This window comes from Neoarius graeffei, chromosome 19, assembly GCF_027579695.1.
Source record: "Neoarius graeffei isolate fNeoGra1 chromosome 19, fNeoGra1.pri, whole genome shotgun sequence".
Lineage (NCBI taxonomy): Eukaryota > Metazoa > Chordata > Actinopteri > Siluriformes > Ariidae > Neoarius > Neoarius graeffei.
This window is the reverse complement of record NC_083587.1, coordinates 38,976,702-39,004,234: the sequence shown is the minus strand read 5'-3', so window position 1 is coordinate 39,004,234 and position 27,533 is coordinate 38,976,702. Positions and strand designations below refer to the sequence as shown.

Sequence of the window (27,533 nt, the reverse complement as noted above, 5' to 3'; positions counted from 1 at the left end):
AAAATCTAGCCTCGAAAAGGATTTATGTCTCCCTGAATAAAATGAAAAGTCTTTTAAAGAAGGGTTTAACATACGCCAAATGTCGACCATGCCTGTGTCGGTTGCCCACTGGTGCAACGCTTCAGACGCAAAATGTTGGTCCCTAGTCTCGGTGCCACCTGTTCTGTCCATGCTGCTGTCCCACAGTGCATTGAAGTCTGCTCTTACAACTAGATGATATCCTGTGAGATCAAGCAAAGATTTGGTTAATAGTTTAAAAAATGTGCTATCAAACACATTAGGAGCATAGGCAGAAATAAGTGCAATGTTTATCACATCCATGCGAATCTTGGCAATAGCTATCCGACCTGCATTATCCGCCCAAGTGTCAATCAGGTCAAATTTTAGTTTGCGTTTACACAGTACCATTACCCGTTTACACTTGGAAGCAGCAGACGAAGTTGCAATAGGGTGATAAAACTTGTTGGCTAAACGACCCACATCTTTGCGCAATAAATGTGATTCCTGAATCATAGCAAAATCTATATTTTTCTTGCAGAGGAATTCTAGAACAATGGTTCTTTTGTGTGGAATGTTAAGCCCTCTGGCATTAACTGAAATTAAATTGAGAGTATAAATATGTTAGAAAAAATCGTAGAATAAAAAGTAGAGTTGCCCCAACAACAGTAAGAGAAAAGTCTGGATCCAAAAAAGAAAAACACCCCAAAACAAGAAAAAATAAAAAACATTGAAAATACCTAAAAGGACAAAAAAGTCAAGGAAGGCGAGAAAACGGCAACCTGTCAAACCTTCCTGATAAATCCACAACTGGATAACTAACTTAAGAAACTCAGAGTGTCCGGCCACTCTGGTGTGGCAGAGACACCACCAATCATCGAAAGGTGAAATAGCAGCAGTGTGAACATTTTCTTCAACATTAACATCTCCTTTATAGCAGCATGGTACCTAGGGTTATGACTGTGAAAGTGTTTTCAAAATTTCTACTTTCCTGATGTTGCATTTGGTGAACTTTTACTCATATATTACTTTTTTGAAGTTATTTTTATTGGGTCATGCAAAAACCTCCTGCACCCAACATCACCTCACTTTTGATAAATACATGTATATTAAATAAATAAATCATGATTATAAAATAAATTCATTGAAAGATGTGTAAAGTACTTTTATATAACAATAAATTGCTTAACAATTGTGAGCTGGGCACTTCAGATCGTTAGTCATGTGTGATTTCATGAATGGAATGCTGAACAGTATTGTGGGTTGCGTGAAATTGTACCGGCAGGAGCTTCCCGTAGCCACAGAGGTTTGCGTTTCAAGCAGGCCTTCCTGATCAGGGTTTTTTTTTACTACTGGCCATGTGGCCTGTAAGTTACGTTTCTGTCAGAAAAGAGGATATTGGGCCACTGAGAAGGGGGAAGTGTGAAAAGGAACTGTCATTCAAAAAAACTGACAAGGTTTAATGACAAGTACAAGAAAACAGTAAAGTTGTTAAATTTCAGCTTGTGTGAAAAGTTGCTTCCACTTTGCACTTTCTTTCATCAGATATTATGAAATACTGGCAAATCTAAGTACATTCAGCCAAAGAATGAATTAATGAATGAATACGCTTGTAACCCCCAACTTCTAAAAATATCCTTTCAGTGAAAGTCAGATAAGGCACTGGACAGGCACTTAAGTAAACTTTCTTGATTTGTAAAAATTAAACACAAACATTTCTGTTTTTAAAATGTTGGAAAGAGCCCACATTTCAATAAGGTCAAAAAAAAAATGTGTGTTTCTGGTTACCCGACCAACCCTAATCCGTACCGCCCGACCCTAAACTTTTTTTTTTTCGTTTTTTTCCCAGTCGCGACTTTTACATATAACCCAACCGCGTGAACCGGAAGTTTTTGTCACTCACTGGGAAAATCAGGGCTTTCCACAAGCGCCGGCTGCCGGCCATACAGCCGACTACTTTAATGACTTATTTTTGTAGCCCACAGGCTCTAAATATTAATTTTCGATTTTAATAAAATTAAATGTTTATCTAACGGACTGACAATAGTGTCAAACTGAACCGCACTCATTTAAGTTGTGATTCGCGCTGTTTGTACCGATAATAACCACAAATTCCCCGCCGACTTCGTTGATCAGGGGAGAGTAACTCATCCGCGGCCCTGACATGCGGTGTGCGCGCGCACTCGGCGGAGGCAGTAGTGTGTCGGGGCCGTCGGAGGGAACAGAAACAGAGATAACGCTTATTTTGTCTTTCACCTAGAGACATGATTCAAACTTTAAAACGGAGACAAAATTCTCCTGTGTGGATCTGGCATTCAACTTTTTTGCTAGGTTCTATACTTTTTGATCAGTCACAGATCAAACACCATGAGCACATCTGGAGAAATTCAGACTTTATAATGGGTGTCTATGGCGTTATTTAGAGTGTAGGCAGCTTGAAAAAAAAGCTCTAACTTTCTCATTTAAACTGTTTTCTCAGCCACAATTTTCACTCTACACACACAATTTTCTCAAAAGTTGTAGTCACACATTGTGTGAATCAAGACAAATGTCTCCCTGAGCGATAGGATTTACAGTTTTTGAATGAGAAGGCTGAAAGTAAGGAGAGGACAGCCGCGCTCTCCCATAGACTCACATTATAAACGTGGCAGCGCTTTTACTGCAAAATCAGAGAAGTCACTTGTTTTTAGCTCGCTCTAGTGTCCACATTTTTTACACTAGGGACAAAAAAATTACATTGTGTTCATGGGAGCCTTGTAGCACTCAATGTGAAAGAATTTTGTGAATAGCTCCTTCCGTTTCCGTGTAAATCAGCGTTGTTCGAGGAGAGGGAACTCTGAGAAAAAGCACTCTTTGCTTGTTATATTGTGTCTTTTCCCTGCACCGTTACCAAGGCGACGAGCTCCACTCAGGGAGCAGAGAGGGGCGGGGCTGCTCTCTCTCTCTCTCTCTCTCTCTCTCTCTCTCTCATGGTGTATTGAGCTGTTATAGTTACAGAAAAATTCATGTTAAAAGGTGTCTCATGCTGCATCAGATTCATCAGAAGGTGGTAACTCAGGTGACCTGCAAAGAAATTCATTATATTTCGTGAAATTATTCCTGTCTAAATATAGGTTATGGCAGCCATCTTGAAAAAAAAAAAATGCCTGCCTACCGACCCTAGTTTTGAAATCTACGTAACCGGAAACACACTTTTTTTTTTTGGGCCTAAGAAGCATTTGAAGAAGACTTTGTCACATGCACAGTGAAATTTATCCTCTGCATTTACCCTATCTGAAGCAGTGAACACACACATGCGCGCGCACACACACACTGGGTAGAGCAGTGGGCAGCTATGCTACAGCAGTTGGGGATTTGGTGTCTTGCTCAAGGGCACTTCAGCCCAAGGCCGCCCCAGGCTAATTACATGTCTTTTGAACTGTGGGGGGGAACCCGGAGCACCCGGAGGAAACCCACACAAACACAGGGAGAACATGCAAACTCCACACAGAAAGGCCCCTGTCGGCTACTGGGCTCGAACCCAGAACCTCGTTGCTGTGAGGCGACAGTGCTAACCACTACACCACCATGCCGCTCCATCCAAAAGCACTATAAGTCTTTGCCATTGTTCATTTAGATGTAATTTCTACAAGTTTATCTGTAGATGTACTGAATTGGGCTTACAATCACTTGCGTACACTTGTGCCGGTAGTTGCCAAACACAAAGCTTCCCTGGCAATATGGCTGCATAAACAAATTTGCAGTTACAATGATGTCATGTGAAAGACCCCTATAACTCCAAATACTCCAGGAAAACCTGCTCTAGTGTAAAATCCAGCTGTTATCTCCCTCCTTGGTTCAAAATGAACATACCAACCCTTTAAACATGCAACTGCCATTGACACTCTGCTGATAATTCTGCAGACTGTGGACTTGCGAACTTCAAAATGATCCCCATCAACCATTTGAAAACACCCTGCAGCATAAAAATGCAAAGCTAATAGGAGTGGGAGAAGTGGTGACACAGCAGAGTTCCTATCACTTCCATGTTTGATAACTGGTCCAACCTTCCCATTGAGGTATATGACAAACTCTTTAAATCTATTCCACTGGGAAAACTCATTATTTATTTATTTTTTAATAAAATCCAATTGGGTTTAACCTGTCTTGAATTTGCCTGCAAATAACTCTTTTCTGTAATCCCATCCAGCGAAAATATGCAGACAACAACTGAAATAGAACTCTCAAAAATCTCCTCCAGGGGTGGTTTAAATACAACCCCGATTCCCCCCCAAAAAAAGGATTTGCACATCATTGCATTCTATATTTATTTATGCTTTACACAGCATCCCAACTTTTTTGGAATCAGTGAATTGTATAACTGCTAATTCAGCCTTCTACTAGGTTTATAATTACTGGCGCTACAAACTTGAATTTAATCTAGGTTTAAGTTGAAATTAAACTGAGATTGACAAAGGTTTAGATTTAATCAGGATTAACTATAAACTAAATTTAAGACTGCTCTTGAGATAGCTGTGAGAAAGACAACAGTCTGCAGTGGCGTGCACAGACATTTTGGGGGGCAAGTGCTCTGGGGGGAAAAAAGGGCACTTTTTTGCGCATGTGGAACACCTTATTATAAAAGTCTGAGATTTAACCCTCCTCTTGTGTTCGGGTCGCCACTGACCCATTTTAGTTTTTAAAGGTGTAAAACAACCACTTAATGTTAATTTATTACATCAAGGCTTTTTGACTTTGCCAGGAATCTCTAGTTGAACAAAATAAAAAAAGAAATTTTTGTTTTCCTAAATCTGAAAATGATCTAGCAAAAAATATAATACTTATGTGCAGTTGTTTCTGTATGCGAGGGGCTACTTCACGACAAAATAATTACAGCTTGGGCTTAGAGGGCAAACAATACATTTTCACTTGATTCATGTGTTACCTGGCTGGTGGGGCAGGGGAAGAGCTGACTGACTGCCCGATGTGTTGTCTGCGCTACGACAAGGCCGTGGCTTCCAGGACGCTATGCTGCTGCAACCTCATATTGAATGCACTGCACACTTGTTCACGTGACAGAGCAAGAGAGACAGAGGTCCGGTGTGTGTGCGGAGGGGGCACACATCGGGACATTATTTTCACACACGCTTTTAATGCCGCGGCTTTTCTAAAAGATCATGTCGACATTGGCCTCAGTAAACTGTTAAAAAAAAAAAATTCAAAAGGGCACTTTTTTGGACAGAGGGCAGAGGGGCAGGTGCTTGAGCACCACCTCGTGTCTATCTGTGCACGCCACTGACAGCCTGAATTCAGACAAAAATTAGTGATTGCACTGAAAACACAACCTAATGATCATCTTCATATAGAATGTACAGATTTTCTGTATTCATTGCACCATTAATAAGTATTCGTTTGTATTAATTGTGATTAAACAGCTTTATTAAAACAATCTGGCCACTGTGGTATCTATCATGACAATTTCAAGTGAAGGAAATTGTGAAGAAATTGCATTGTGGTACTAATGAAGAAGTAGTGTGCATTAATTGTACATTGGCTTTATGATGCAGCATTGGGGAAAATATATAATGAACTCTCCATGGAATATTTATTTAAAGTTTAATTCAGTTTTATTTGTATTGCACTTTTAACACAAGACATGGTCACAAAGAACCTTTACAGAAATCCAGATGTAGATTTAGAACAGCTTTTGAAAAATGTGAGAAAAATTAGACTCAAAAGGGATCCCATCCTCTACTGGCTGACACTGGACAGTGTGATTATACAGTGGTGCTTGAAAGTTTGTGAACCCTTTAGAATTTTCTATATTTCTGCATAAATATGACCTAAAACATCAGATTGTCACACAAGTCCTAAAAGTAGATAAAGAGAACCCAGTTAAACAAATGAGACAAAAATATTATACTTGGTCATTTATTTATTGAGGAAAATGATCCAATATTACATATCTGTGAGTGGCAAAAGTATGTGAACCTCTAGGATTAGCAGTTAATTTGAAGGTGAAATTAGAGTCGGGTATTTTCAATCAATGAGATGACAATGAGTGGGCACCCTGTTTTATTTAAAGAACAGGGATCTATCAAAGTCTGATCTTCACAATACATGTTTCTGGAAGTGTATCATGGCATGAACAAAGGAGATTTCTGAGGACTTCAGAAAAAGCATTGTTGATGCTCATCGGGCTGGAAAAGGTTACAAAACCATCTCTAAAGAGTTTGGACTCCACCAATCCACAGTCAGAGAGATTATGTATAAATGGAGGAAATTCAAGACCATTGTTACCCTCCCCAGGAGTGGTCGACCAACAAATATCATTCCAAGAGCAAGGCGTGTAATAGTTGGCGAGGTCACAAAGGACCCCAGAGTAACTTGTAAGCAACTGAAGGCCTGTCTCACATTGGCTAATGTTCATGAGTTCACCATCAGGAGAACACTGAACAACAATGGTGTGCATGGCAGGGTTGCAAGGAGAAAGCCATTGCTCTCCAAAAAGAACATTGCTGCTCATCTGCAGTTTGCTAAAGATCATGTGGACAAGCCAAAAGCTTATTGGAAAAATGTTTTGTGGATGGATGAGACTAAAATAGAACTTTTTGGTTTAAATGAGAAGCATTATGTTTGGAGAAAGGAAAACACTGCATTCCACCATCAGAACCTTATCCCATCTGTGAAACATGGTGGTGGTACTATCATGGTTTGGACCTGTTTTGCTACATCTGGACCAGGACGGCTTGCCATCATTGACGGAACAATGAATTCTGAATTATACCAGCAAATTCTAAAGGAAAATGTCAGGACATCTGTCCCTGAACTGAATCTCAAGAGAAGGTGGGTCATGCAGCAAGACAACGACCCTAAGCACACAAGGCGTTCTACCAAAGAATGGCTAAAGAAGAATAAAGTTAATGTTCTGGAATGGCCAAGTCAAAGTCCTGACCTTAATCCAATCGAAATGTTGTGGAAGGACCTGAAGCGAGCAGTTCATGTGAGGAACCCACCAACATCCCAGAGTTCAAGCTGTTCTGTACAGAGGAATGGGCTAAAATTCCTCCAAGCCGGTGTGCAAGACTGATCAACAGTTACCGCAAATGTTTAGTTGCAGTTATTGCTGCACAAGGGGGTCACAAACACCAGATACTGAAAGCAAAGGTTCACATACTTTTGCCACTCACAGATATGTAATATTGGATCATTTTCCTCAATAAATAAATGACCAAGTATAATATTTTTGTCTCATTTGTTTAACTGGGTTCTCTTTATTTACTTTTAGGACTTGTGTGAAAATCTGATGATGTTTTAGGTCATATTTATGCAGAAATGTAGAAAATTCTAAAAGGTTCACAAACTTTCATTCACCACTGTAAATCATTTGTCTTCCATAATTGTGTACTATAAAGTCAAACAGCATTGAGCGTCTGAAAGGATGTTCAGTTTGAACATCTCATCTCATTATCTCTAGCCGCTTTATCCTTCTACAGGGTCGCAGGCAAGCTGGAGCCTATCCCAGCTGACTACGGGCGAAAGGCGGGGTACACCCTGGACAAGTCGCCAGGTCATCACAGGGCTGACACATAGACACAGACAACCATTCACACTCACATTCACACCTATGGTCAATTTAGAGTCACCAGTTAACCTAACCTGCATGTCTTTGGACTGTGGGAGAAACTGGAGCACCCGGAGGAAACCCACGCGGACACGGGGAGAACATGCAAACTCCACACAGAAAGGCCCTCGCTGGCCCTGGGGCTCGAACCCAGGACCTTCTTGCTGTGAGGCGACAGCGCTAACCACTACACCACTGTGCCGCCCCAGTTTGAACATCAAGGTCTTTATTATTACAGCAGCAGTTCTTTGGTACAAGTCTACAGTATTCGGGTGAGATCATCCACTGAAGTAAGGGTGAGATTTGGACATAAACAATTTTTTGAGAAATGCAGTACTTGGGGGGGACCATGCTGGACCAACCAAAGCAATTTCTAGGAAATACATTTTGTCTGTTAAAGTGAATTTAATGCCCCTAAACTATACTTTTTTTCCTTGTACAAAGCAACAATCATTATGTTGACTGACCATGTGTTTTCGAACCGTAGCTGATCCAAAAGGTCATAAATTGTTGGAAAATCAGTAAGATCAGCCGATTTTCATGGAATCTGCTGAGACTGATCCGGAAGATTCTGAAGGGGTATGTGACGTCACACGTGTAACAGAGATCCAAATATCAATTTCATTCATGTGCACAGCAGCGGTTAGACCAGTCTCGATATGGAATCACATTTTGGAAAGAATTCTGATAGTGATTGGGATTCTTATATGTCGGATGAAGGGGCAAATGATTATCAAGGATATTCTGGAGTAAATGGTTATCTTTTCAAGCCCCCAAGACGAGAAACAGATGCTAGTTCACTCAGTTCACGACAGTCCCCCTCACCACCGATAGCGCACCACCAGCCAGAGAGAATTGGAAACACAGATTGGATGGTTGATTTTTATTCTAAGCTGGCCACTGAAAAATATAGGGAAAATATTTACATGTACCTCAGTAAATGCAGAAATATAATCTTTAAAATGTACATTTATTCAGTGTAATTACTGAAAGAAAATATGAAGTGGGCAATAATTGGGGAATCGACGAACTGTCCAAATGTCATTTATTAAGTCAATGGATTTCTTTTTTTGCTCCAGTAATTCCCATGTGGTTGTTCTGGTGGTAATGAACACTTGACGAATCGGATTTATTATTAGTAGGCCTAGTCATGTGTAGATCTATGTGCAGTAAACAGTAGGTCTAGACTCTAGTGTCCCTACTGTCCGTGCAGGTTAGCAACTACATGTACCACTACTACCACTACATGTACTAATACATATCATAATTATAATTTTATAATAGATAGAAATATGCAAATATTAGTGTCCATCATTCTGTGCCTTGACTCTAATACCAATGTAAATATCTCATCTCATCTCATCTCATCTCATTATCTCTAGCCGCTTTATCCTGTTCTACAGGGTCGCAGGCAAGCTGGAGCCTATCCCAGCTGACTACGGGCAAAAGGCGGGGTACACCCTGGACAAGTCGCCAGGTCATCACAGGGCTGACACATAGACACAGACAACCATTCACACCTACAGTCAATTTAGAGTCACCAGTTAACCTAACCTGCATGTCTTTTGGACTGTGGGGGAAACCGGAGCACCCGGAGGAAACCCACGCGGACACGGGGAGAACATGCAAACTCCGCACAGAAAGGCCCTCGCCGGCCACGGGGATCGAACCCGGACCTTCTTGCTGTGAGGCGACAGCGCTAACCACTACACCACCGTGCCGCCCCCAATGTAAATATATTCTAATCAGTCTAACTCATTAGCTGGTGGTTATTAACTGATAACAATAAAAAAGATGCATATTTACACGGGCTGTCATCAATTTGTCAACAGCTCTCCTCTTCTTGACAGGGGGTGTAAGTTGTACCTGGGCTGGTACACTGCACTAGCACATGTAGATGCCTGGATAGTTGGCACACTCCCTGGTTTCAAAAGGTTTTTTTTTTCTCTTCTGGCCTATCATCTGTTCCATCAAGAACACCTGTCCTTCATAGCAGTTCTTGTTGAAATGCTGATCACAAATTCCCATTTGACTCTTCTCCAGTGGCGACACGAAATCTGCCTGCTTCGTTTGCACAAACTTCACCTACTGTCGCTTTAGATTAGTGTCATTTCTCGGAAATTTGTGAGCTGAATGTCCTGTTGTATATGAATTTGAACATCCAAACACAACACAGCACTTTCCCATCATTATTTTTGTAAGATTCCATCAACAATATCCAATTTCAGTGAGTAAACAAGCATTGAGTCAGATGAACGGAAATAACCCAGATAACCGGGGTTCCATGTGTGACATCATGCGAGATTAGCCCTGGGGTAAGGCTGCCTTTTTTTTGGGATCTGGACGCTGTGATTTATCGATAGTTTTGTGCTTGATAATAAAGTAACAAATAATTTATATAATTTTTCCCCTGCTTTATTAATTAATTTTGGTCATTACTAATGTCATTTTAAAGTATTACAATAAGGCATTACATTCACTTTAAGAATTCAGACAACACTAGTAAATGGCTGCATCTCAAATAGTGCACTACTATTTGCTAAATGGGGTGGCACGGTGGTGTAGTAGTTAGAATTGTTGCCTCACAGCAAGAAGGTTCTGGGTTTGAGCCCAGTGGATGGATGGATGGATATATGCTAAATAGAGAATAAATACACACACAGTATCCTTGAAATATCTCAACAACACACATTCATTTCTATCTTCTACTCCAGCTTTGAGACATGCAGTTCATGATCCAAATAAATGATCGGTTTTAGTCTTAAATATCATTCTATACACCATTTACACAGTGCTCCATTTTGGACTACACTTACTCAGTAGGAGATCAGTATTGCATATCATCACTGGATATTGCCTTCTAATTGTAGCATGGAAGTGATTTTAATTTCACTCTTCAATGAAAAAAATGATCCTGCTGTTTAATACTATGCACTGCATGATGAGAGTAGTCCTTTTTAACATTACTGAAAGCATATAACACACACACACACACACACACACACACACACACACACTTATGAATTTGCATGCCCTTGGGCCTGTAGGTGGAGTCGTTGCACCAGCTTTACTGTCCTTTTCACTTTCTCTCGGTCTATAGAGCAGTAGGGTCTTGTGACTATGACTCCAGTACAGGGAGAAAAGACTGATTTAGCACATGCTCACACACAGCTTTACCCTACCAAACATCACTAACTCTCTCTCTCTCACACACACACACACACACACACACACACACACACAGTGTCAGGTAATAAAATATGGACATACTCTCAATGGAAGCTTTGCCAAAAGTATAAAATTTGCACTGAAGTACCAAACCTGCATCCTCGTCAATATTTCAGCTGCAATGCTCAATCACAAATGTTAAAGTGAGTTGAAAATTATGTTAACGCTGTTAACTTTTGTCGGATTTGTATAAGAAATCGTTCCTGTCTACCTGGTTGTTTCATAGAGCATCTTTCTGTTTTAACCTGTTTTTCTGACATTTGAAATAAGACAGCTCCATATTGCTATTGCATCTGCCTTCATATATTGTTTTGAATTAAAATAAAAGACTATGTGTAAAAGACACGGTTTGTTTTTGGGGGATCTGGGAGCAGAAGAGTAAAGTATATGTAGCAGCAGAAATAGAATCCCAAGAAATTGAGTTAAAAATAGAAAGATGCTTGTCTCTTCCTATGATGCATCCGAACCATACCTTGCCACTGCATCATTTCTCTTGCTCATGCACACACACACCGTATTGATGAATAATTGAAGCAGTGCTGTGTCAACTTGTCTGCCATATATTTTATTCATTGTCAGTGGTGATGTAGTAAATTGCTGCTTTTTCAATCACTTGAATGTTTTTGAGATTTTGGATACCTTTGGAGAAATCCTTCATTCTGATGGTATGAAGGTGCTTGGAGAACCAAAAAAAAAAAAAAAAACACACGCTCAATCAGTGGCAAGATGCTTCAACAGCACTGGCCATAACATTAATGACCTCTTTGTGCACATCACCACCTGCTATAGGAGCAAAGAAGTGAGGAAGTGTAAAGAGAAGGGACTCGGCTGCACTTCCTGGAACTTTAGAACCCCATTGAATGACTGTGTTCTGAATACAGCTATTAATTACATAATCAAGCATTTCAGATATCAAGTGCTTTCATGACGGCCTTAGATGCACTCTGCCAAAGGATTATTATTTTTTTCCTCTCTGAAATGTTCTGTTTCACTGGAACCCCCTCTAACATTTTTATTACTGAACTACACCACAGTTACTTTCTGGATTCCTCTCCTCTCACTCATTCACTCACTCACTCACTCACTCACTCACTCACTCACTCACTCACTCACACAGTACAAAAAAAAATGATCTGTCCAAAAATTCCTTTCCATGTCCTTGTATAAATGGTAACAAAAGGAAACCGAAAGGTCAAATCCCTGCGCTGTTCTTCATTCTTAGGAAAAATATATCTTTTAAGAACAACTTTTCCATAGGGAAGCACAGTGACGCAGCAGGTAGCACTACTACCACTAATGAAACATCTGGTCAGTGGTGGTGCAAAAGATGATATCTAATTGAGTGTTTGTTTTAGAGATTTTGTATCATTTTTAGTTGCAGGCAGCAATGTAAAGTGTTCATAATTATTGTTCTATATAATCATGAAACAACCCCATCATTTTTTGCTTGCTACTGTTAGATTTTCAAAAAGAACTGGATGGTTTAAAAACCTTCATATTTGCACTCAGCATCACAATTTTTTTCTTACAGGAAATTATCATTTTGATCTTGAAAAGAAGAAAAAATTAGCTGCTTCGAACCATCTCTCTGAGCTGCGCCTTATCCTTCTGGGCTGGCAATGGCCTGGGAAAAGCCTGACTGGAAACACTATCCTGGGGCATGAAGAGTTTCGGCTGGAACGAGCAGCTGAATTTTCAGTGAAGCGGGATGCAGAGCGCTACGGCCGCAAGCTGACCGTTGTGGATACGCCGGGCTGGTTTTCAGCTCCGACCACTCCAGCTGCTTATCAACAAGAGCTGTCTCGTAGCCTGGCTATGTGCCCACCAGGGCCGCATGCTTTCCTGCTCGTTGTGCCTGTAGGCATGTTCACAGACATGGACCAGGCAAGAATTGAGGAGAACTTGGTGCCATTTGGTGAGGCTGTGTGGAGACATACCATTGTGGTGTTTACATGGGCAGAGGTGCTGAAGAACATGCCAATCGAGAGATATATCCAGCGCCAAGGTAGTGCACTGCAGTGGGTGCTGGACAAGTGCAAGAAGAGATACCATGTTGTCAACAATGATGCCTTTGGAGAGCGCACGCAGGTCCCACAACTGATTGAGAAGGTGGAGAAGATGGTGGCTGAGGAGGGAGGGCACTTCAGTTCCATGTCGCAGGAGGAGAAAGCGCAGAATCCGGTTACAGCTGAAGCTACTGATAAGAACTCAAACTCAAAAGAGGTGAAAGAGAGGCGTGAGCTCGGAGCTCGGCCCAAACAGAACAGTTCCTTCAGCTCAATACGGATGGTCGATGTGAAGAGTCCACACAGTAAGTTCATGCCTTTCACAGTTTGGTACTGTACTGTAAATACTGTTAGTTAATGTTTGTGAGGGAAATTTAATGGACGAACATTATTATTCTCTGTGTTTCTGTATGTTGAGTTAAAGTAGCTTAGTGTACTGAGAAAGATGTTTTTCCCATGTTGTAATTGTCTTTCTGTGGCCTTGGCTGGTGATAAGCAGGGTACCTGAGTTCTCCATAACTATGCATCCGCCTGCACATACCAGAGTACGCCAGGTGCACGCTTTAACAAAGCTTCATAGAAAATCTTGAGCCAATCACGTGAAGATGCAAGCAGTAAGTGAATGCCTTTAGAGTATAATAGATAACAGCCACTAAAACACAACTCAGAGTGCGCGTACTCTTGGCATCACTGAAGTGGTGTCTTCTACTCTTCTTCTATTCTTCTCTTTCCTTTCCTATTTTATATATCTTTATATGATCTACTATAATAAATAACTGAAAAGACGACTGCTAAGCGTTCTGAAGTGTTTATTAGAAATTTCCATTACAATTTGGTGTCCCCTGGTAGAGCCCTGCACTCCCGCGGGAGTCCCGCGGGACTCGCGGGACCCGCCGCAAAGCAGTGCGGCGCGGGACAAATTTTGAAAGCTCATTGCGCGCGCGGACGGGAGTGGGAGTGCACATATGCGGCGCGGGTGGGAGCGGTGATAAGCTGCAGTCCCGCTAACTAAAAACGTGCTTGAAATAAAATTTATAAATTATTAATTTATGTCTATCATATATAATTTGTGCTGGATATTTTATTTGGCATTAATAAAAACATTTTAAGATGCCTAATTTCGCAGAGAAAGTCAGATTGCCAGATTGATTGAGAAACAGTATCTTAAACTTGCCATGGATTACCCTAAGGCAAAATTCTTTGATAATTTTAATGACTCCCAGTTCACACCCAGCTAGTAAGAAAACCATGAGTGAATTGATTTACTTGTTGCGTTAGTCTACAACTTTAATCAGAGAGACAGGTTACACAGTGACGGTAGGCTTGACTCAATGCTATCCCAGAAATCCTTCCTGTAATATGCAAATTTGGCTGTCCAATCAGAGGCGGCCAATTTGCATATTACAGGAAGGATTTCTGGGATAGCATTGAGTCAAGCCTACCGTCACTGTGTAACCTGTCTCTCTGATTAGAGTTGCAGACTAATGCAAGCACTAAATCAATTCACTTCTTTTTACTAGCTTTGCTTTGCAAAAAAAAAAAAAAATTAAAATAAACCCCCCCCACACACATATTGGTACAAAGCAAGCCCATTAACTTTTTTAGGCTGATCAGAGTATTATAATGGTTTCTCATATGATAAAAATTTGTGATTAAATATTTTAATCGTTTAACAGCACTAATTATTATTATTAAAGATACTACATGCTGAATTCAGAAACAAGGTAAACAATAACAAACGTGAGCTGTAGATATTTATGCTCAAATCCACTCAAAGTAGGGGGCGGGGCACCATCACGCTGTGTGAAGACAAGAACTTTCCTGAGAAATAACACGAACGTCTGCATCATGCGGGATTTGCGGGCGGGACAAAATATGGCAGGCGCGGGCGGGAGCGGGACTGAAAATCATAATTCTTTGCGGGCGCGAGCGGGAGTGGGACTGCACAATGCGGGCACGAGCGGGACTGAAAAATCCGACCCGCACAGACCTCTATCCCCTGGCTGGGTGGGCCCTATGCGTCTGATCCTTGGACGACGGAACACTCCCAAGGCTATGGTGCAGAGCTGAGAACTTGGACAAGAGACCAGGTCATCGTAAGTGATAACTTTGCATTCTTGTGTAAAGAAATTAGTGGAAACAGTATTTTAAGAATGATACAAGAAATGGACAGAGATTTGTCCTAGTATTTAAAGAATGATATAAGAGACGGACAGAGATTTGTCCTAGTCAATGAAGACTGATATAAGAGATGGACAGAAGTTTGTCCAAGCCCAGGAGGACTGCTAAGCTGTGGTACCATCAATATGTTTGCTGAAACGGATAAAACACAATTTTGAGACAATAACCCATGAGTAGTTTATTGGGTTGTGTAAGAGAAAATCCACCCAAGTGATGACTAGGTAACGGCTAACCTACTTGATACCTACTTTAGTTTAAGGCAAATGTCAGATAAATTGTTTACTAATAAGAACACACCTAAAGGATTATTGTGTCGCATTTTTGGACATAGTCCAACTTGTTCTTCTTGTGATCCTAATAAAAAACTCAGCCATTGTTGTCACAACCTATTGATATAATAGTGTACAATGAGGAACAGAAACGGTAAGTTAAGGAAAGGAAGAAGCAAGTAAGCCTGAAGCTACATGTGCTATAATAAGAATTGGATGTTCCTATGACAGCCCAAACATCCAGTTTATGAAAACCTCATATTGCGAGGATTATTTGGCACAGTTTGATATATGGGTAAAGGACTCAGGATTCCCTGAAAAGGGCAGTTTTAGTCCCAGGCAGATAGAACAGTTAGAAGAAAAGTTGAAACGGAAGGGAAAACAAGAGTCTGCAGATAATGTTAAGTTCTTAGGGGACTGGAGGGTGTTTTCTGCATGGAAAGAAGAAACACTTAAGAGAGAGTACAAAAGAGAGAAATGACAGGCAGGACTCTCACCCTCTTCTCAGTGTTTGAAATTTCAGATGGACCCTGACCAGGAGTCTGCCCCACCACCCCGACACACAGTGCCTCCTCAGCAAGGCGGAGCATCATTCCCACAAGCGCCTCACCCACAGAGAAGTGGAGAAGTCAAGACAAAGAAAAAAAACTGAGCCTCTGGAATCTCCTCCAGCCTACCAGCCGCCTCCAGCATCAGCGCCTCCCCTTGCTTCTCCATCACACACGAGATCCAGTGGGTCCACAAGGCCGTAACCTAAAGTCTGAAGTCCTTCATCTTCCAATGGTGGAAGTGGCTGGAGCTGACAGCGTGCTTCTAGTCCACAGACCCTGGATGACAGCTGATATGAAGGAAAGCATGGCTTCTCTTCCCAACGTGAGAGAGGTGGGAGGAAAGAGATTTGGTAATGAACTGTTGATATTTTGCAGAGAATTCCGACCAACCACCCATGAACTTCGCTGCCTACTCATGATCAAGATGGGTATAGATTGGAACAAAGTTTCCAAAGAGTGGCCAGAAGCTGACCAGCGAATGACTACACCAGACTGGAGCACGGCTGGCAATGGTGAGTACAGAGATACCATCACTGCTCTCTGTGCTCGTCTGGACAGTGCTTTCCCTTGAACATAGACATTACTAAGATCAGTATGTGTAAGCAAGATGATGGTGAAGTGGTGTCAGCATTTCTCGCCCATCTCACTGCCACACATGAAAAAAAAAAAACACAGTGGCCTGACCAGGCCCGTGATCCTGGCTGGAGTGGAAGACACTCCTGAGGTCTGGGAAGCGCACTTGCGGAACAGTTTCATGAACGGTATGAATCCAGCAGTGGCCAAGTCAGTAAAGCAGCTCTGTCTCCTGTGGGAAACCGCCAGCCTCACCAAGATCGAGCAGTATGCTGTGCATGCAGAAAAGCTGCTGAAAGAGAAGGAGAAGACAAAGTTGGCACAAAGCGACCAAGACGTACACGCCGCCACTCTCACTCTTTTCTAGACTGTTCAGCCTGGAGAAAGAGGAAGAAGAAGAGGAAGAGGTCGAGGTAGGGGCCGAGACAGGACGACCTGGGGTGACTCGTCCTGGATAAAAGGCGCAACCTGCTACAACTGCAATCAGAAGGGACACATTGCTCGAGATTGTCTCCACAGTAGCAGCCAGAGGCCCTGTGAGGAGTACAGCAAAGCAGACTGATGGGCGGACTCTGAGAACGGGCCCCACACAGAGAACAGGGGAGGTAACACACACACCTGATGATACACATACACATAGACAGGAACATTCACATGACGTTAAACACATTAGTAGCAGCACCTGCATGCAACAGCAAGACTACACAGAAACGCCCAATACACCAGTCCAGATAGATACACCTGAAGTAAGTGAAATGTGCGGTGTGCAGTATGGGTTTGGAAGCCCCCTGTATGTGTATGTCTGGCAGCTCTGCTCAGATCAACTCACACAAACTCCCAAACACCTTGTACAGCTCGCACACTTGAACGCCTCATCCATTGACACTGATTATATGAAAGAGGAAGATTTACGTACATTGCACAGCACATGTTCATCAAGGTCAAGATGTAGAGTTTGAAAAGACTTGGTTTGCAGACCCCCATGCACATGAAAGATTGACCCTCAAAACTACATATTGGTCTAAACATTATTGCGCTGTGCAGGTCCTTTTTACCCGTTGTCCGAACAGCTGCATCAATGTTCATCGCAGTGTTCTCAAACATGTTATATGCAGCCTCGTGTCAGAGGACTCTGAGGTCGACTGCTGCCAGCATGATTTCTTTGACATCATTAATTCTATACCCCATGTCTCATTAGCAAAGCCACGAGCCACCCATTGGAAAGACGTGGGGGAGTGGGTCAAGAAGTGCACAGCCAATGGCAACGAATGGTCCCAAACAGAGGACCCTAGTGTCTTGTTTTGCCAAAAGCTTGGGGTCTACAAACAAAGTCATGCTATGTGTGTGCATGTTAAGCGCAGCGTAATATTAATCACTGAAAACCGGGATCCTGGGGACCCCGGCCATAGTGGTCTGTTTGTCTCTGTTTCCACAGGCATAACTCTAGCAGAGGTGCAGCCCAAATTGGCGGGAGTTCCAAATTCCATTTGGGTGAAGGGTAAACATGATGTAGGCCTAATAAAGAATGCTGAACCAGTGGTGATCACCCCCAAATCAGATTTCAGGCCTAGACAGACCCAGTACCCACTCAAACCAGAGGCAATCACAGGTATAAGACCGGTCTTTGATTCATTGCTGAAGGCAGATGTAATTGTTCCTTGCCAGGACTATCCAGTGCGCACTCCTATTTTCCCAGTTAAGAAGGCAAGAAAACTGTCCCAGCCCGATGAGTGGAGGTTTGTCCAAGATCTGCAAGCAGTCAATGCTGTGGTTGTCCCACACGCACCTGATGTTCCTAAAGAGCGCTCTGCAGACCACCCCCACTCTGGGACTGCCTGACCCCAATAAACCATTTGTTCAAACTGTAGATGAAAAGAAGGGATTTTATGACCTCTGTTCTTTTGCAGAAACACAGGGATAGATTGAGACCTGTAGCCTACTTCTCCAGCAGGCTGGATCCAGTGATGGCTGGACTTCCTGTTTGCCTGCGTGCAGTTGCTGCAGCTGAAAAGGCGGTAACTGCCTCCAGAAATATTGTGGGGTATTCTAACCTCACCCTTTTGGTCCCACATGCTGTCTCCCTGATTCTGTTGGAGAAAAAGACATCACATTTGTCAGCACAGAGATGGTTGAAGTATAACACTGTCATACTTGATATGCTTAACATAATTGTGAAATGTTGTACTGTTCTGAATCCTGCCTCTCTTCTCCCTACAGAGGACGATGGAGAGCCACATGACTGTGTTGCTTTCACTAACGATTTTTGTTCCCCCAGGGCAGACTTAAAGAGTGACCCTTTGGAAAATCCAGACATGGTCCTCTATGTGGATGGTTCAGCCTCCAGAGACCCAGAGATGGGAAAGAACAAAGTAGGTTTTGCCGTAGTCTCAGATCACGAGGTCCTCAAGGTGTCGTGTCTGCCCTCAAACCTGTCGGTGCAGGCCGCAGAGCTCTGTGCCCTTATCGAGGCATGCAAATTGGCTGCAGGGCAATCTGTCAATATTTTTACAGACAGCAGGTACACATTTGGCATTGTGCACGATTTTGGCACCATTTGGAAACACAGAAATTTTCTCACTAGCACAGGATCTCCCATTGCACATCATAAACTGGTCTCTGAGTTGTTGGATGCTATTCTACTCCCTAGAGCCATTGCTGTGTGTAAGTGTGCTGCACATACTAACAATACTGAATCTTGTGTCTCAAGGAAATGCCGAGGCGGATGCGGCAGCTAAGTGTGCAGCCTCAGCTTCCAGTTCACCCTCTAACCTTGCTTTTCCTCAGGTTTCTACCCCCTGTTTACAGCTAGCAGACCTTCAGAGCATTGCCACCCAGGACGAGAGACGAGTCTGGGAACAAGCAGGCTGTATCTTTGCAAACTTGGTCTAGGTTTGTCCCTCGGGCCGTCCCTGTCTACCAAAATACATGTTCCCTTTCTATGCAAAATTGGCACATGGGCTCACCCATGTGTCAAAAGGGGGGATGGTAGCAGAAGTAACAAAGAGATGGTTCACAGAGGGGTTTTCAAATTATGCTGCGAAATTTTGCAAGCAATGCTTGATATGCGCACAAAATAATGCAGGTCAAGGTATCAAACTAACTTAAGCAGCACACCCAATACCAGACAAACCATTTGATCACCTCCAAATGGACTTTATTGAACTGACACCTAGTGAAGGGAAAAGGTATTGCCTGGTAATAGTTGACGTTTTCAAAATGGGTTGAAGTATTTCCCACAGCTAAACAAGACTCAGAGGCAGTAGTCAAAGCACTCCTGAGAGATATAATTCCTAGGTGGGGTATACCTAGCAAAATCTCAAGTGACAATGGAACACCCTTTGTTAATGCAGCCCTAAAGAAAATAGGAGCATTCCTAGGGATAGACCTGAAACAACATTTGTGCCTACCATCCTGCCAGTGCGGGAGCAGTAGAGAGGGAAAATGGGTCCCTTAAAAATAAACTAAGCAAAGCTTGTGCAGAAACAGGGCTAGGATTGACAGAGGTCCTCCCTGTAGTACTCACACAAATGAGGATGCAAACTAGGCCTAAACATGGGTTAAGCCCATTCGAAATTCTGTCTGGATGAGTACCCAACACAGGGATAGGGCCAGCCCAAGGAACACTGCCGGACACCACACTGTGTGGTGATGCAATGTTGAATTACTGTGCAACGTTGTCCTCTGCTTTGAAATCTATCCACAAACAGGTAAAAGAAGCACTTCCCAAGCCCGCTGAGGGACCTCTGCACGATCTACAACCAGGGGATTGGATAGTGGTGAAAGATTTCCGATGAACCAAGTAGAACAAGCCATGGTGGAATGGCCCATTCCAGGTCCTGCTTGCAACCCCAACTGCAGTGAAGGTCATGGGCAGAGTGACGTGGATCCATGCTAGCCACTGCAGGAGGGTTCCTGAACCGGCTGAGCAGGAGGAAGAGGAAGGCCTAAGTGACCAGACGCTGACTAAAGCTCGTGAGGAAGAAAGGCATCACTACATGGAACAGTGCGAGTATCACATCAATCACGCACGCACCCTCAATAGGGAAGAGTATTTCAGTGTCTAGCCAATAGATAAGTCTTAGGGTTTCGAGTTTCCTCCAAGTCCCGGTGAGGTGGGACGAGGGCTGATAGGGCGTGCCTGCCCTCTGAGCACCAATACACATCAAGAAGGGCAAGGGTTAACTTGGTAACATCATTGAGGCACTGAAGAAGATGCGCAAGGTTGCTGAACAATTATGAGCAGATGAACATGGAGGAGTTGAAGACAGCTGATCATGTTAGTTCAGTGGATGGAAGACTCTGATTCTATCCACCATCCCGGTCCTGGGCTTAGTGATTGTGATGCTATGTTTGCTCCCTGTTTTCTGTCAATGTTGTATGTCTGTGTTTCAGAGGCAGCTGACAAATATTGGTTACCAGATGGTGAAAATAGACCCAGATGACTTGCCTGACTGGCCTCCAAAACCCACACGAAGACCACAACCCACTGTTCGATGACATCAGCACAGTTGACATGAAATTAGCCCTAACTTAAAACATTTTAATTTGTGGTTGTTTCCTGTTCTATTGTTTCCTGATCTATGTATTTAGCTTGCTAGCGTTAACTTAAGATGTCTATGTCTTATAAAAACAGCCTTAGCATTATCCCTGTACACTCAATGACATGTTAAGTTGAATCTCTCTGGGAACTCTTATCACTGAAATTGTGTACATTTCTTTTCTTTTAGCAATTATTATCCTGTAGGATAAAAAGGGGGAAATGTGAGGGAAATTTAATGGATGAACATTATTATTCTCTGTGTTTCTGTATGTTGAGTTAAAGTAGCTTAGTGTACTGAGAAAGATGTTTTTCCCATGTTGTACGGTAATAGCCTTTCTGTGGCCTTGGCTGGTGATAAGCAGGGTGCCTGAGTTCTCCATAACTACGCATCCGCCTGCACATACCAGAGCATGCCAGGTGCATGCTTTAACAAAGCTTCATAGAAAATCTTGAGCCAATCACTTGAAGATGCAAGCAGTAAGCGAATGCCTTTAGAGTATAATAGATAACAGCCACTAAAACACAACTTGGAGTGCGCGTACTCTCGGCATCACTGAAGTTGTGTCTTCTACTCTTCTTCTATTCTTCTCTTTCCTTTCCTATTTTATATATCTTTATATGATCTACCATAATAAATGACTGAAAAGACAACTGCTAAGTGTTCTGAAGTGTTTATTAGAAATTTCCATTACAGTACATGTTATAGAGAAAACTCTCGAGGGATTTTTTCTAAGAGTGTAGATAAGGTGTTATTTTTCTTTTACTGATCTATACAAATGAAAACTTAGATTATCATTACCATTATTTGCTATTTGTTAATGATCATACAACCCCTTTATGTCACAAATTCCCCTCCTGACTGCACGGCTCGTGTCCCAGTGTGGTGAGTGTTGCGTGCGCCTTTATTTTGACACATGCTTTTTGGGTTATGGTTCTGTTTCCCCCAATGTGTTGTTGGATCAAACCCAGTCCATGGCGAAATGTTCATCAGAAATGTTTATTTTATCAACAGCCACTCTTAAAGCTACAGATTCTTTTTATTTCAAGACCTATTCAGATAAAGATGATTGGTGAATCGAAGAACTCCTTTGTTTCAAACACCATACAGATTTCTGCTGTCTCGCTATCTATACCAAGGCAATTTACATCCATGGGAAGATGCTTTATGTTAAACCCAATCTGAATGGCGCTTTGCTGAGCAGATGGCCTCTAGGACATGAAGGTTTGCAACCCCTACTGACCTCAAACTGGCTCCCAAGGAAACGAGTCCCCCATGGAACTAAGAACAGTGACGGTTTTATGAAATAGCCACCCGATCGATTCAACAGACTTTTCTGCCTAACTCAGCATTTTGATGGACTTTCTGAAGGATCTTGTATTCAAAATGAACATTTAGCCGAACTGAAAAAAAAGAAACGTTCAGGAAATGCATACGCATATACACATGCTCAGGACAAAGGTAGATGTTCTTTAGTCAGAGAAAATTATTTAAGAATGGACTTATTACCAAACCAATGTGTTTTATACATCTGGGTGTTTGTCTAAAGGTTATAACAATCAACATTTTAATCCATGTGAATGTATCCTGCCTACTTCTAATCTAATGAGTATGTTTATGCCAAATAACTAATAATTTGTGAGTGGCTAGAAATTATTTAAATGTTTGATCTTGTGAGGCTCTGGCTTCCCAGTTTGCATTAATGTGTGTTTATCCATGAGTTTTGTAATAAAGTATAAAACTAGTTTAAAAATTGTGCCTTTGGAATGTCTGGCATCAAATTTCCCCAGAACAACTCCCAAGGGGCGACGTTGATAGCCCATTGGCCTGATCGCTATTTCGCATAATAAAATATGCATGACTAGCTCACAACAAAACTGTTATGCATAGCCAAAACTTTGAGCTGTTCATTTAACGGAAGCCTCGCTGATCTGTTCTACAAAGCTCCGCTCTGTGAACACACTGATTCAAGAAACTTTGAGCTCTTTGTTGGTTTCCATCAATACGAATCGCCGCTCTGCAAAAACGCAACACAATGATTCACTCTTCAAGACACTTTATCCATGAGACCCACAGGACTCTTAAATCCTCAAGAAGACTTTAACACACTCCAGCTATCCGAATAATTTCGACCACTTGTACCACAAGCCCATCTTCAAAGAAAAGATGAGGAGAAACGTCCAGAGCAAACGTGCAAGTAATGCACTTCCCTGTGATCATTTTGACAACCTAGGTGTTTTCTGTTGTTTTCTCAGTAAGTCCCCATGCACAAGTTGTTTACTCTGTTTAAATCTACTGCCACTGTGTTGGGAGGGAATGTTTCGCTGTAGTTATGTACCTTTTTTGCTATAATAGTGAGTTAGCTTTACTCATCATACTTAGCATTGAACGTTTAAACTGAAAAAGTATTGTTATTCTGTAACATCTGTATTTATTTAGTTACTGTGCTTTCGCCATGTATGTCTTTTCAAATGCACCGGAGTTAATGAATACGCTTATCGAGGTGAATAGTGTATTTAGCCTGATATTCACTTGAACGTATTGTTTCAGTTTTCACTCCACTCACACCATTGAAGAATCAGTAAATAGTTGTTATGATGAAATCTATTATTTCTCAACCTTCTGGATTTTTTCACTCGCCATAAAATCATTCAAATTTTTCAATATTTCTTCTTCTGTCTGATTTTTCTCCAGATTTGATGGAAGAAGTGTCTGATTGAAGGACAGGGACCAGAGAGTGAATTAATATTGCTGGATTGCATTCCTTGATCTGATGTAATTTGGTGAACATCTGCAGGTACAGGAATTGACTGTTTTTATTTAACGAAAAACAAAGTGATTGTCTTTATTTTATATATTGGATGTGCTATCTTTAAATGGGGGGAAAAAATGAGACCTCCCCAATCAACTCATTTGCACTAATAAAGTCATGACAGCTACTTTTTATTGTTATAATAATGCACTGTTTTTACTGGTACTGTCTTGTGTATTACTAAACCAGTGCCATATCAAAATTTAGAATGAATGTTGCTATTGGACATTTTATAACCTACAGTAGATACAAAACCCAATATTTTATTGCTCACTTTGTTTTAAACAATTAAACCAAGACACTTGTGCCTTGACTCAATTCAGCAATTATTACCAATCAAGTTTGTTTGGCAAAATATCATATATAGCTAGCCATATAGCTCTGGAAAAAATTAAGAGCCTGCTGCAAAATTATCAGTTTCTCTGGTTTTATTATTTATAGATATGTGCTTGAGGAACATGAACATTTTTTTGTTGTTTTATTCCATAAATTACTAACAATTTCACATAATATTATCACTTAGAACATCTAATTGCAGAAACTGACAACTGGTCAAAATAACAAAAAACTGAAGTGTTTTCAGACCTTGAATAATGCATAGAAATCAAGCTCATATTCAGTGTAAACAACACAATACTAATGTTTGAACCTGGGATGAGTTCAGAAATCCATATTTGGTGGAATAACCCTGACATTTTAATCACAGCTTTCATGCGTCTTGGCATGCTCTCCACCAGTCTTTCACATTCCTCTTGGGTGACTTTATGCCACTTCTGGTGCAAAAAATTCAATCAGCTCAGCTTTGTTTGTTGACCATCCATCTTCCTCTGGATCACATTCCAGAGGTTTCCAATGGCGTTTAGGTCTAGAGATTGGGCTGGCCATGACAGGGTCTTGATCTTGTGATTATCCATCCACACCTTGATTGACTTGGCTGTGTGGCCTGGAGCGTTGTCCTGCTGGAAAACCCAGTCCTCAGAGTTCAGGAACATTGTCAGAGCAGAAGGAAGCAAGTTTTCTTCCAGGATAACCTTGTACATGACTTGATTCATGTGTCCTTCACAAACAAAAATCTGCCCCATTCCAGCCTTGCTGAAGCACCCGCAGATCATCATGGATCCTCCAACACATTTCACAGTGGGCGTGAGACACTGTGGCTTGTAGGCCTCTCCAGGTCTCCATCTAACCATTAGATGACCAGGTGATTGGGGGAGGAGCTGAAAATTGGACTCATCAGAGAAGATAACCTTACTCCAGTCCTCTACAGTCTAATCCTTGTGATCTTTAGCAAAACTCAGCCTGACTCTTCTTTGCTTCTCATTGATGAAGGGCTTTTTTCAAGCTTTTCATGAGTTCAGCCCCACCTGGAGGAGCCTGTTTCAAACCGTCCTTGCCATGGACTTAACCACAGCTGCAATTTGCCATTCTTTTGTAGGTCACTTGATGTCATCCTATGGTTTTGAGTGACATTCGAAGGAGTTGATGATCATCCCAGTCAGTGGAGTGTAGTTTTCACCCTCTACCAGTCTGTAACTTTTGTTGTCCCCAAAGTCTGCTTCTTGACCTTGTTCTTATGAACTGCTGTCTTTGAAATTTTGAGGATGGAAGCAAACTGATGCTCACTCTATCCTTCTGCCAGTAAAGCCAGAATCGAATCATTATTTTTCTCTCAAAACTTTTTCTTTTAAACTTATTTCTTGCATGATGAACATATGTGTAGCGTGTATCGAGTGTGGGTGGAGCACAGAGGACGGCAGGACAGCGTTTGGAGGCAGACAAGGTGATTTATTTTTATAACTTTTCAGTCTAATAATCCTATTCATTCACACACACACACACACACACACACACACACACACACTCGTCTGGTCCCGGGTTGCGCTCCCTCTCCTCTCTCTCTGCCTCCTTAAATAGGGAGCGGTTACTGGGAAAAAACACACACAAACAGGTTAATTATCCTCAGGTGTCGCAATTCTGCCACTCACCTTCCCCGGCTCCACCCTCCTGTCACAGACCGGCGCTTGACCACGCCCCCGCTGCCACATACCCCCACCGCCCGACTCAGGCCGGGCGCTCGTCCGGCCCGCAGCCGACTCCCCCCCCCCCCCCCCCTTGACGGGAGAGGAAGTCCACCACGACCATCTGCGCCCCCGGCCTGTGGACCACCTTGAAGTTGAAGGGTTGGAGTGCCAGATACCAACGGGTGATCCGCGCGTTGGCATCCTTCATGCGGTGGAGCCACTGGAGGGGCGCGTGGTCCGAACAGAGAGTGAAAGAGCGCCCCAGCAGGTAGTAACGGAGGGCGAGGACCGCCCACTTAATCGCCAGGCACTCTTTTTCAATTGTGCTGTAGCGCCCCTCACGCACTGACAGCTTCCGGCTGATGTACAGGACCGGGCGGTCCTCCCCCTCCACCTGCTGGGACAAAACGGCCCCCAGCCCTCTGTCCGACGCATCGGTCTGCAACACAAAAGGGAGAGAGAAGTCAGGGTAGTGTAAAAGTGGCCCCCCACACAGTGCAGCCTTTACCTCAGAGAAAGCCCGCTGGCACTGCTCCGTCCACTGGACCGGATCTGGCGCCCCCTTTTTAGTGAGGTCAGTCAGCGGGCTGGTGACGTCCGAATAATTAGGTATAAACCTACGATAGTAGCCAGCCAGCCCCAGGAACTGCCTCACCCCCTTTTTGGTCTTGGGCCTCGGGCAGGCCGCAATCGCTGCTGTCTTATTAATTTGGGGACGCACCTGCCCGTTGCCCACGTGGAAGCCCAGATACCGTACTTCCACCCGCCCAATCGCACACTTCTTCGGGTTGGCAGTGAGTCCCGCCCGCCTCAGCGACCTAAGGACGGCCCTCAGGTGTTGTAGGTGCCGCTGCCAATCATTACTATAAATGATGATATCATCTAGGTACGCGGCCGCATAGGTGGCGTGGGGCCGGAGGACCCGGTCCATCAGCCGCTGAAACGTAGCGGGCGCCCCAAACAGCCCAAACGGAAGTGTGACGAACTGGTGTAAGCCGAACGGTGTGGAAAAGGCCGTTTTTTCCCGGGATAATGGAGTCAAGGGGATCTGCCAATATCCCTTCGTCAAATCCAGTGTTGAGTAAAAGCGAGCCGTGCCTAGTCGATCGAGCAGCTCATCAATATGAGGCATTGGGTACGCGTCAAATTTAGACACCGCGTCGACTTTCCTATAGTCCACACAGAACCGGACCGAGCCGTCGGCCTTGGGAACCAAGACCACCGGGCTGCTCCAGTCACTGTGGGACTCCTCGACGATGCCCATTTCGAGCATGGCCTGAAGTTCTTCCCGAACCACCTTTTTTTTTGTGTTCGGGTAATCTATAAGGACGGCTCCGCACTACCACCCCCGGGGGCGTCTCTATGTGGTGTTCTATGAGGTTAGTGCGACCGGGCAGGGGCGAGAACACATCTGAAAACTCGGCCTGCAACTGGGCGACCTCCGTGAGTTGGGTCGGGGAGAGGTGGTCTCCACAGGGGACCGGAGAGGTACGTGATGCCAATGACCCTTTTTGGACCTCCGGCCCCAGCTCCGCCTTCTCCGGAACTACCGACACCAACGCCACGGGGACCTCCTCGTTCCAGCGTTTCAGTAGATTGAGGTGGTAGATCTGTAGCGCCCCCTCCCTGTCCGTTCGCCTAACCTCATAGTCGACATCCCCGACTCGCCGTGTGACCTCAAAGGGTCCTTGCCACTTGGCGATTAATTTGGAGCTCGACGTGGGCAACAGGACGAGTACCTTATCTCCCGGAGT

The 27,533-nt window shown here is 43.1% G+C and overlaps 1 protein-coding gene across 1 annotated transcript in view; it reads left to right on the top strand.

The window, feature by feature from the left end:
• LOC132867615 (GTPase IMAP family member 9-like) overlaps positions 1–23,728 on the top strand; it is a 46,949-nt gene extending 23,221 nt beyond the window's left edge. The window contains exons 2-3 of the mRNA XM_060900596.1: positions 12,360–13,139; positions 23,641–23,728. Coding sequence (XP_060756579.1) covers positions 12,360–13,139; positions 23,641–23,666 — 806 coding nt within the window. The 3' untranslated portion in view covers positions 23,667–23,728. The remainder of the gene's footprint in view (positions 1–12,359; positions 13,140–23,640) is intronic.
• Positions 23,729–27,533: the final 3,805 nt, after the last annotated feature.